This window comes from Rousettus aegyptiacus, unplaced genomic scaffold (assembly GCF_014176215.1).
Source record: "Rousettus aegyptiacus isolate mRouAeg1 unplaced genomic scaffold, mRouAeg1.p scaffold_m13_p_14, whole genome shotgun sequence".
NCBI classification, from domain to species: Eukaryota; Metazoa; Chordata; class Mammalia; order Chiroptera; family Pteropodidae; genus Rousettus; species Rousettus aegyptiacus.
This window is the reverse complement of record NW_023416289.1, coordinates 59,872,781-59,884,581: the sequence shown is the minus strand read 5'-3', so window position 1 is coordinate 59,884,581 and position 11,801 is coordinate 59,872,781. Positions and strand designations below refer to the sequence as shown.

The 11,801-nt window shown below is 50.8% G+C and overlaps 1 protein-coding gene across 7 annotated transcripts in view; it reads left to right on the top strand.

Annotated features, from left to right (window-relative positions):
- The window catches only part of PCSK6 (proprotein convertase subtilisin/kexin type 6), a 115,261-nt gene that overhangs the window by 62,325 nt on the left and 41,135 nt on the right, over positions 1-11,801 (top strand). For all 7 annotated transcript variants that reach the window (XM_036232049.1, XM_036232050.1, XM_016154842.2 and 4 more), the window contains exons 4-6: positions 150-293; positions 731-807; positions 2,552-2,640. In XM_036232049.1, coding sequence (XP_036087942.1) covers positions 150-293; positions 731-807; positions 2,552-2,640 — 310 coding nt within the window. The remainder of the gene's footprint in view (positions 1-149; positions 294-730; positions 808-2,551; positions 2,641-11,801) is intronic.

Here is an 11,801-nt window from a genome sequence, read left to right as displayed (position 1 = left end):
CGTCCCGGGAAAATGACAGACAGATTGGCAGGTGCAGAAAAAGCATCCGGAGCCCCGCCCTCACTCTTCCTGGAAGCGGGGGTGCCCGGGGCATCCAGTCCGGGTCAAGACTGTCCCTGTCGGGTGCTCCGTGTCCCCTGTCCACACAGCATTGCGGTGACAGAAACAGTCGCTGTCGATCGGAGATGAACGTCCAGGCGGCGTGGAAGAGAGGCTACACGGGGAAGAACGTGGTGGTCACCATCCTGGACGACGGCATAGAGCGGAATCACCCCGACCTGGCCGCGAATTACGTAAGTTGGCCCGGGACGGAGTGCGTTGCGGTCCGGACGGGCTCCGACCCGCTCAAGTCCACTCACGCGGGGCCTGGTCAGCAAACACCGCAAACACACTCTTCTCCTCTGCTTTTCTCAGTCACGGTTTCTGGTCTCCAAGCTTCCTTTATTGTAAGAGTGCCGTACGTCACACACAAAACAAAATGCAGGTTAAAGGGCCGTTCACGTTCCCTGTGAGGCTTCCGGTCGGCGGTCGGCTCTCAGTAGCTACGTTTTGGGGAAGTTGAAGGTTATATGCAGATTTTCAACTGTGTAGCTGGGGTGGCGCCCGTAACCGCCGGGGTGCGGGGGACACACACTCCTCTCGTTTTCCGTGGGGGAGGGGGGAGTGCAGATGGCCACAGCAGGGCTGTGGGGTGCTGCGCCTCCTCACTCACCAGGCTGCTGCTTCTCAGGATCCCTATGCCAGTTACGACGTCAACGGGAACGACTACGACCCATCCCCACGGTACGACGCCAGCAACGAAAACAAGTACGTGCCCCGGACCCCGCCCTGCTGCCGTCCCACGGACGGGCACGATGAGGCGCCGCTCCGGCCGCCCGGCCCACGTGTGGGGCTCAGCCGGGCGCCAGCAGCCGGCCCCGGGCTGGAGGCCATGTCCCCTCTGAGGCCAGCCTGGCCTGGAGGCTCGTCGGGCAGAGCCCCCGCTGCCAGCCTGATCGGCTGTTTTAAGGGAGTGACTGTTAAGCCCACGGTCGCCAGGCCCAACCGCGTTGAGCCAGCTGTTCGGCCTGTTTGCGCACACGGGTCATGAGCCTGAGCCTCCGGGACTCGGACACGGTGAGGCAGGCAGCAGGCGCATGCGTGAGGCTGGGGACTCCGGGCTCACACCCCAGCATGCCCGGCTGCCTGGCTTCCTGTGAGCTGGGTCCCCTCAGCCCCTGCGTCGTGGAGGCCTCCCCAGGGCTGCTCCTGGCCTCGCAAGGCCGGGGCGTGCAGGAGGGGTGACAGGCGCCATCCTCCAGAGTCGGTGCCATCACTTTGCAGGTGCAGGCGGCGGGGTCGAGGGACTGGGCGACTTGTGTGCTGTGAATGGCAGCCCTGGGTGGGTGTCCCGTGTCCCAGACCTGGTCCTGGGCGTCCACTCGCTCTGTCCTGCTTGTCCCTGAGCTGCCTGCTGCCCTGAGCGCTTGGCATCTCTCTGCATTTGTAGGAAAAGAACAAAAGCCTTTATTTATGTCAGCACAGCGCTGGCCAAGGCTCATCCCCCTCCCCCTCTGGCTCCTCTTAGGGTTTCAGTTACGGGTCCTCTGACTCCAGGGTCCCAGCCCCAGCGCCTGCACGGTGTGGGGGGGGGGGGCTGCGCGGTGGCACCAGCGACTGCAGAGGCATGTCTCCCGAAGGGGTGCTTTCCCCAACAAAGCTAAAATCTCACCCTGAAACCCCAGACACACACGTCTTGAGTACAAGACGGGTCCTCCCCACCTCGCGCCCCGCGGTCCTCCTCCCGCTCCGCAGTGGGCGTGCCCGGGGCAAGGCGGAGTGACCAGACGGCTCGGGGTGACCTGCGAAGGGCGGGGCTCACAGGACCCCCGGACACTGGAACCCCCGGCTGTGCCCTAGCCGGGCAGGCAGCGCCCACCAGGCTACACACAGGCCCCGGGGGGTTCAAGTTTCCGGCAGTGACTCTGGTCCCCGTGGACTCTGGTCCCCGCGGACGCTTCCGGGCAGGCGCGGTTTCCGCTTGCCGCGTCCTGGCCGCAGGCGGGACGGGCCCGCGGTGGTGCAGCGGGACGCGCGGTCGTCACCGAGGTCACTTCCTGGTCCCCCCGCCGCTGCGGGCGTGTGGTGTGGAGCGTCCTTCTCCCTTCCTGCTCAGGCGGCGTGAGCGTGGGGCGCCGTCGGGGTGGCGTGGGGTGGCGGGCCCCCGGGCGCAGGACGCAGCGCTCGTGTTCCCTCCGTCCTGTCAGCCAGGCAGGTGGGCACGTTGCACCTGTGCGTGCCACACAGCGCGTCTTCGGTCAGGGTCAGAGCTGGCGGGGCGGGGCCCGGCCCGGGAACAGGCGCCCCCCGCGCGCCGCCGTCAGGGTGGCCAGAAGGCCGTGTCGCCTTCCAGGCGTCGCGGGGCCGGACCGCGCCCCTCCCGGGGGCTGCCGGCGACAGGTTGGGGGGGTGCGGGGGGGTGGGGACGCAGCGACGCCTCCAGGCTCGCGGCCCCTCGCGTGGGACCCTCGCCGCGGGCCGGGTCCTCACCTGCCCTCGTCCTTCGCTGCAGACACGGCACTCGCTGTGCGGGAGAGGTCGCCGCCTCCGCCAATAACTCCTACTGCATCGTGGGCGTAGCCTACAACGCAAAGATCGGAGGTATGTGGGGCGAGCGGCCAGGGCCGGGCCGGGGCGGGAGAGCATTGCAGGCGACAGTGCCGGCCACGAGGTGTGGATGTGCAGCCGCCCGACACTGACCCAGGGGGCCTGTGACAGCCACGTCCGCAGAGCCGCTGTGCTCAGCTTCGTCCCCTGCACACAGGCAGCCTCCCCTCCTTCCTGCCGGGCCCCCCCAGGGCCACCCCGGACATGCTCCCGGCCCCTAAGCTGGCCTCCCGCTGGGCGGCTGCACACACCCAGCTAGACCTCATTATGGATTTTTAAGTTGTTGCTCAAGAGGTTAAAACATATATCCCAACTTATCCAACCTGTGCGAATTAATATTGTACTACTTTGTGCATAGCATGTGAACCTAAAAGGGTTATTCGGATCCACTCACTCTCATCCTTTGTGCTGTTTCTTTATGTGTTTTACCTCGGATGTTGTAAACCCACAGTGCACTATTATGCTTACTTTAAACAGTTGACTTTAAACACTTACGAAAAGAAATATACTTTCCCCGTATTTACTTTTCTACTTTCTACCTTAAGTTTCCATCTGTTTTCACATTTTCGTCAGCCCGAGTTTCTTTTTAGTAGTTCTTCAAGTGCAGGGGTGCGGGTGAGAAGTCATCTCAGCTTTTATCTGCAGGCGTCTACTTTATTTTTATTTTGAGGGAAATTTTGCTGAGCATAGAACTCTAGCGTGACTCCATTGCCTGCTGGTGCACATTGTTCCCGGTGGTGAGTCAGTTGTACTCCGTGTGGTTGGTCCCCTTTGTGTGACGGTGTGATGTGTTCGTCTGCCTCCTTTGATCACGGGTTTCTTCCTATCTGTCCTTTGCTGTGATTTTCTTCACATTTATCCAGTTTGGAGGTTGCTGTGCTTTCTAGCATGTTGTTCTTTTTTTGTTTATCTAAATCAAATTTGGAAACATTTCTGTTAATATTTCTTCAAATATTTTTTCAACCTTGTTTTCTCTCCCCTCTCTTTGGACACCAATTGTAATTGTTAGTTTGCTCGATCTGCCTTGAAGGTTGTTGAGGCTTTGTTTATTTTTTTTTAAAACCTTTTTTCTCTGTATGCTTCAAATTGGATGATTTTGATTGCACTGCCTTCAGGTTCACCAATCCTGTATTTTGTTGCATCCAATCTGTTCATCTCATCCAATGATTTTTATTTTCTTTTACTCTCAGATGGTGTGCTTTTCTGTCCTGTGGTTTCCATTGGGCTCCTTTTTTTTTTATTTCAAAATCTTTCCTGAGATTCCTCCTCTCTTCACCCATTATACCTATCTTTTATTTTAGACTAATGTATTTGTGAGAGTTACTTTAAAGTCTTTTGTACTAATTCCTATATGTAGGTCATTTGTAGCTATGTTTCTAATGGTTACTTTTTTTTTGTTACATTTGTCACATAGACACTTGGCAATAGACATTGTTCTGCTACTTTGTAGAGACTCTGGATGCTGTTTTCTTGTCGCATACTGTTGAGTTGTATTACAGCAGTCAGCTCAATTTGAATTTGTGGGGGTTTGATTGTTTTTTATGGTTGATTTATTTCTGATTTGCCTTTAGCCTTTAGCCCTAGCACACAGGCTTCACCCATAGATCGTTACCCTGTTGACATTTGAATGGAAAGGCCGAAAAGTTTGCCAGGATCTCTAAGTTGGCGAGACTGACCCCTCTGCGGTGGGCAGCAGCTGCAAGATCTGCTTAGCTCATCCCTCCTCTAGCTGTTTTCTGCCTCCTGGCTCCTTAGAGTCTCGCCCAAACATGTTTAGTTCGGGAGTCAACCAAGGGTTTGAGGGGAGCTTACATGTCCTGTTCTGACGCTCTCCCCTTTCTTGGAATTCTCGCAATTTCCAGCTGCTCTAGCAGTCCCGGGATCCACCCCAGGACCTCCAGGAGAAAGCGACTGCACTTTCCTGCTTGATTTCTAGCCTCTCTGTACCAGAGAAATGGAGAGTTCCTTTGGGGGAAAAGTCATATAAACTTGGATCTTTCCCGGCGTGGCTCACTTCTTTCAGGAATCCCTGCCTGCCTCTGCCTTCTTTAGGTTGCTTTCCAATGATCTTTTTTAAAAGTTGTGTTTTTGAAAAGTTGGTTTTTTTTAAAGTAAATATTTTGTCCAGAGTTTATAATGATCATTTTCACAAGAGTTAGTTACCCCACCATTATTAGAACTAAATCTCGTGGTTTGTTTTTTCTTAACGCGTAGGTGGTGTTAGTTATTATTGTTGCATGACTTGCTCCAAAACATAGCTCCTTACAACAGCAAACATCTGTCACCTGGCACAGATAGTGGCTTAGCCAAGGGCTTCTGGCTCAGGGTCTCCCCTGAGGTTGCAGCCAAGCTGTTGGCTGTGACTTTAGTCTGACGGCTTGACTGGGCTCTGGGGGACCAGCTTCCAGGAGGGATCATTCATTGGCTGCGGGGTGGAGTCCTCCCTTCCTTGCTGGCTATTGGCAGGAGGCTGTGTGTAGCTCTGCGGGGGACCCTTAGGGTGTCCCTGGCACATGGCTGCTAGCTTCCATTATTGCGGGTGATTCGAGAGAGAACAGGGAGGAAGCAGCAATGTTTTGTATGACTTAGTCTGAGAAGTCACATTCCATCTCTTCATACTTTATTTTTTTAGAAAGGGATCATTAAGTGTACAGTATACTCAAGGGGAGAGATTTTAGGACAGCTTTTGAATGGAATAGTTGCAAAGAATATGTGGGTGTGGTTTAAAATCACCACAAGTGACTCCTAAGAATTTGACTTCATATTTAGACAAATGGAATCAATTTTTCTACTAACTTTCTTTGTAAAATTGTACATTTTTATGTTTTAATACATAAAAATAATTAAATGAAAGAAGCTGTGAAGCTGTGCAGATTAGGGTGTTATGATAATATTCTTGCTGGAACGTTAGTAATAGGTTAATTCTAAAATGTGTGTAATGTTTCATCAAAGTGCAGAAGAATACAAAGAACGAGGTAAAATATCTAGATCCTGGTGAAAATTGGGATACCAGTGCCTCTGAGTGCCTGCTAGGCGCTAGGCCCTGACTTTAGGTCTCGGTGTGTGTTATGTTATATGGTCTCCACAACACTGTGTTATGGATGCTGCAATTACCCCATTTTACAGATGAGGCACAGAACGGTGAGTAACTTGCCCAGTGTTGGACGAGGCTGGCCCCAGGCCCTGGCTATTAGCCTGTGCTCCGCTGGAGGCCTTTAAAGCAGAAACACAGGTGGGCAGATGAATGGGCGGACGTGTGGATATTACCGTATTCACATTCACTCATGCTGTACTTATTTCAGTAAAATATATTGTTTAATTTTATGAAAGCTTAACACAAGAGAAACTGAGTCAGACTGAATAATTGCTGAACTTCAGACTTAATTTTGTGTTAAATTTTATTTATTGGTCTGATGTTTAATTTTATGCTTTATTTATTTGATTTATGTGAATTCAGTAGAAGAAAAAAGAAATCAAAATGAAATAATGGCTCAACTTCACATAGATTTTATTATGAGGTTGTTTCTCAGATATCCTTCTCAGTTTTTTTTTTTTTTTAAAAACTCAAGATGATGAAAATCTTCAGGAAGCCAGGGTTACTATTTTTTTAAATTACATGTTTCCCGTATTGGGTAATTAACACTTTGGCTCCCTCTCACCCCTTCGCCCCCACACTCGATTTAATGTGATTTAACTTTAATCTTCGCGTCGTCGGGGTCAGCGTCGACCCCCTGGCACTCTGAGTCTCGCCGTCATTTGTTTCGTCCTGGCTCGTCACCCTCCTTCTCAGCAGCGTTTCCGTTCCTGAGTCATTTATTTTGATTCCTCTCTTACTTCACTGGATTTCGTCACCGAGTAACTCTTCCAGGAACGGGTAACCGGCGCCGAACTCCCTGAGTTCTTTCCCGTCCAGGGCTGTTGGAGGGCCGCCTTCGGGGGCCTTTGCCCTCACGTTGCATCCGTGTGACACGTCACGACCCCACAGGACGTGGTGAGCGCGCCCACGTGTCCCGGAGAGTCGGTGCCGCTTGGGCGAGTTTGAGGCCAGTCTGATTCCTTGTCCTTGCGACTGACTTGACTTTCGGGCGTGGGTAGAATTCTCTCTGTCCTTGGACCTAGTAGCTTTGCTTGGCCACCTCTGGGTGAGGATCGTCTTGTAGCTCATGTTCATGGGTTTTAGTCGACTTGAAAATACCTGAGTATTTTTTAATTTCAGGCAAATTTTTTTCTGCTATAGTTTTGAATATTTATGGTTCCATATGTTCAGTTATATTATTCATGTGTACCACTCAACACATATATTAGGTTTCCATTTCCCGATTTCTGTGTCTTTTTCTGACCATATCTAACTTTTTGTTTCGTTCCCATTTTTTTTTTCCCCACAGTGATTCTCAAGCCTGCCCTCCGTGTTCCCGACAGTTTCACCAGTGCCGTTTTCCTAGAGAAAACTCTGATATGGCTTCATTTCTAAAATCGTTCAGTTTTTTCCCTGCTGTTTCTTTCCTGAGCAAGAGCAGACTGTGGGTCTTTTTCTTTTGTCTTCTTATCTCTTCATTGAACACTTGTGTCTGTCTGAGCTCTTGCTCCAGAAAGAAATCATTTTTTCATTGGATTTTGGATGTTATGGAGAAATGTCTGTTTATACCTTTCATCACTTTCCTGCTCTCGTTACGCTCCTTTTTCCCTTAGTTTTTGTACCATTGTCACATTGGTGTCACGCTGGCCACTTTCTGGCGGTTCTTAGTGACTGGCTGGACCGGAGGAGAGGACTCTCTAGGCCACCGAGATGCTAACCCATGGGGACGAGGGGACAGAGTGGGCATGGGTGTGAGGACCCGATCCTTGCTGTCAGTCCGGTCCTCCTAAGAGGTCCCCTTCCCTCGCCAGCGAATCAGCACGGATTCATTTTATGCCGACCGCCTGGGGACAGGGCCAGCGCAGAGGGCCATTCATGTTGTCTCCTCCAGAAACCCTGCCACAGAACCTGCCTGTGCTCAGCAGGATGGTGCGTTGTGCAATTCCTGGTCGGAAGTCCCGCTTCTAAAATAACGGACCGCTTTTCGTTTTTGCTGTGAGAGCAATTCCAAGAGCAAAGGAACAAACGCCCCAGCCGCCCAGGCCACAGCCCTCGGCCTCAGGCACAGCACCTACGCTGGGAGGAGAGGACAGGGACCCGCCCGTCCCACTGTGTGCCGGCGGGGGAGCGGGTGCTCCGGCGGCCAACCGGGAGTTCCCAACTGCAATTTTAGGGAAATTTCAGCTTTTCTGTTAAGTTGTAGAGCTACACATAGATGTAATATGTCAGTAAGAATCTGTTTAAAATTGTTTATGACGCCAGCTTTGTTAATCTTTCTTTATGAGTCCTGGGTTTGGGATCTTGCTTAGAAAAGCTCAAGATAATAACTCTATTCTCCTGCATTTCCTCTAAAAACTTGGTTTTGCCAGAATAGTTCATCTTAAAAACTTGGTGGTTTTGTATTTTCTGTTTACTTTTTAATCCATATGGAGTTTATTTTTGTCAGTCGTGTGAAGGAGAGATCCGACTTTATTTTCCCCCAAATTAATCTGTAGTGATTTCTGCACGCCACCCTCGTCATATACTGAATACCCCTCCGTATACTGGGTCATTGTTTTTAACTCCTAAACTTACCTCATTTTTAAATACTACAGCTTAAGAGGATTTTGTTTTTAGATTACTGGTAGGACAAATTTCCTCTTATGGTTCTTTTGCAAAGTTTTCTTGGCTGTTACATATTTTCTCTTTCAGATAAACTTGAGACTCTGCTCGTTGAGTTCCATAAAAAGTCCCGTTGGGATGTTGATCGAGGTCGCATGGAAATTGTAGATTAATTGGGGAGAATTGACATCTTTCCAATATTGAGTTTTCCCGCCCAGGAACATGGTGCTTTTTTTTCATGTGTTCTTCGACACTGTTTTAAAAAGTTTTCTTGCTGTCTTCGTATCGATCTTTAACATTTCTTTTTGAGTTTATATCTAGGTTGATCTTTTTAAAATTATAAGTCTAATTGGTTGTTATCGAAGTGCATACAGGAAAACTATTGATTTTTGTGTGTTGGTTTTTTGTGTCTGGTCTCCTTAAGGAACGCGGTGGGTGTTATTATTTTTTATTATCTTCGCTTTTCTAGACAGGTATAAGTAAAAGTTGTCTGTAAAAACAATAGTGGTTTTTACCTCTTTCATCTTAATAACTCCCATTTTTTTAACGGTTTATTTCAATGTATAGAGACTCCTGATGAATATGAAATCATGGTGGTTTATAGGTTTTGTTGTTTTATTTCTGGCTTATATAGGAATGTCCTTGTGTTATGCCATTTGTGGATGTTTTCTGTAGGTTTCCTCTTTATTAAATTAAGGAAAATTTTATATTTTTAGATTTCTACCTGGTTTGATGTTGAGTTTTATTACATGTTTTTAAAAAGCATCTATTGAGGTAATTATATTTTTCAATTTTACTGTTTAATCTGTTCAATGTAGTAAAATAGAGTAATAGATTTCCTAACATTGGACATTTCATTCTTTAGCTCTTGGAATAAATTCCATTTAATTATGAGTATTGTTCTTTTATATACTGCTGTCATTAATATTTTATGTATAGTTTTGCTGGATTTTTTTGTCTGATGTGATGTCCCTCTCCGGTTTGGTTATTAGAATTTTGCTGGTTTTGTAGAATGAATTAGGAAGCTGTCTTTTTCTGTGCCCTGCCTGTTTCTTGAAATGTGAGTAGAGCTAATTAGTCCATCTGACTGGACTCGGTGACTCTAAGGGGGCCAAGTCTGCCGAGGTACCTCTTTGGTAGTTACATTTTCCTAGAAAGTCATCCTTTCCTCCAGATTTGCAGCTATATGGCTTCCTTGGTGAAATCGGGGGGGTGCTGTGTCCCACGCTGCCTTGTGTCCATGGGCCCACCCGAATGATGCAGGCGCCGCGGGGGAAGTCGCATGAAAACCCAGAAGCAGGGCGGTGGGGGGGGGGCACTACGAAAAACGTGCGTCTGGTGTTTTGAGCTGACCTACATATTGGAAACGCATTCATTCCAGCAAGTTCGCCCAGGGAGTTTAAAAAGTTGGGTTCAGACAATGTCACAGGAAAGCGTATGTCGCGGGGAGCAGGACGGCCTGCGCGACCCTCCCCCGCTCGCGCAGGGCTCCCGCGTGCAACCAGCGCCGCCTGCCGGGGAGGGGAGCGGGCTCTGCTTGAGCGCCCCGTTATCCGCGACACAAACTCGGCACCCCCTGCGAATCCCCACCCCCTCCTGCCGAAGGCTGCTTCCCGCTCGCGCCCCCAGGCTGGTCCTGGAGTCTCCTGAGCTCTGAACCCCCGCGCGCCGCAGCCACCCCGGGCGCGCGCACCCCGGAGTGCGTCTGCCATCCACGCGCTCTGTCCACATTGCGTTTTGTCGCTGACAATGTGCGGTAAACGGCCCTTTCTTTTTTCATTAGAGGAATGATTACTGTCTTTCTTCAGTCGGGCATTTCCAGAGCCCTTCGCTTTTACAGCCAACATTGGAACAGCAGGCTTCCACCGAAAGCATTTCCCTTTTCTTTGTTGACAACCTGTCAGCGCTGGGGAAAACACGCTTCGTTAAAATCTCAGTGCGGCGTGCTTCCTTCCTCACACGCGGTCGCTGCCCCCCAGGTGAAGAGCACTGTGAGAGCCGTCGGCCCGCCGTGCTGGCCGTGTGTCTCCACGGGTTCTTGGACGTCTCACGGCATCTCATTCTTCTTGTTCGGGAACAGGCACTCGGACACCTGAGTTGGACGCGGAAGCCCTAGACTAGTGGGCGGGTTTCACCACCGGAATCGGTAGACCTGGGCTGCGATGTGGCCGGCAGGGTCCCCACCTGAGTCCGTGGCCCAGAGTAAGGGCGTAGAAGTGCAGCTGCCAGGCCCCAGGCAGCACCGGCCGCCGGGGCCTTGGCGTGGATCTGATGCCCTCGGCCCCTGGCAGGTGGATGCTGTGGAATTCAGGGCCAGAGAGTTTGACACCTGGCCCAGGGTCACACAGTCCCCTGCTCTTACCTTGCCGGGGGCCACGCCCTGGCCACACCACAGCACCAGCATCCCATCCTGGCCCTGACCCCTCTCTTGGGGTTCACAGCTGAGAGAGCACCTGGGCCCAGTGTGTCTGACACAGTCAGGAGCCGGAAGCCCTGGGCACACGGGCCAGCGACCAGGGGAGGGGATAGCCTCGGGCTACCCTGACTCCTGTTCACCCAGAACTCAGCAAGGCAAAGGTACAGTGAGCTGGTGTAAGGGAGTGGGGGAGGCGGGGCACTCTCCGCCCAACCTGTAAGAGAGAGAAAGAACCCCGTGATAGGTGCTGCTGACAAGCCAGAAAAGACGCCACCCCCCCGCCCCCCTTGTAAAACTCCCTTGATCGTCAAAGGGAAATCGGGCCTTACTCTATGGAAATTAAGAAACTCTGTTTATCAAACGGCCCCGTAAACAAAGTGAGGAGACAAAAAGCATCACTTGGGACAAGATGTTCACAACGCGTAATCAATCAGCAAAGGGTTAGTTCCCAGTATAAGCAAAGCTAAGTGCGTTGCTTAAGCATGTGTACAGCTGTATCAAAATGCTCATTTTTAAAAGCGTAGTGGGAAGAACCAGCAGATGGGACAGGAGGCTTTAGTGGACGTCACACGTGGTCCCCGAGTACCCAGGGACGCGTCCTCACAGGGCTGCCTTCCCGCATGGGTCATTCCATCTCTTAACCACGGGGAAAAGTCAGCATTTTATTTTGTTTTTAAGAAACAGTTATATCCTGAGTTTCTGTTTGTTGAGCACCTACTATATATCGCTGTGGATTCTGGGATATAGAATGCAGATCCAGCCCAGTCATGGGGAGGGGGCCTTTGCTTGGTGAGGCGAACCCCCGAAAGAAGGCCCCCGGACCGGGGGTGCACGGGAGGGGCTGCAAGCAGTCACGGTCGTGTGCTGGAAGAATTACGTGGCACAGGGAAAGATTCTGTGTAAAGTTCAGCAGGAAAAAGAACTTGGAGAAAAATGATAAGCTGTGGGCAAAGAAAATACTAGAAGAAAATAACCCTCATGTTGTCGTAGTTATTTCTCTGTTTCCCCGACTTTCTGCAAAGAGCATCTGTTAGTCTTATCTGAAAAAGTCCTCTTTTCTGT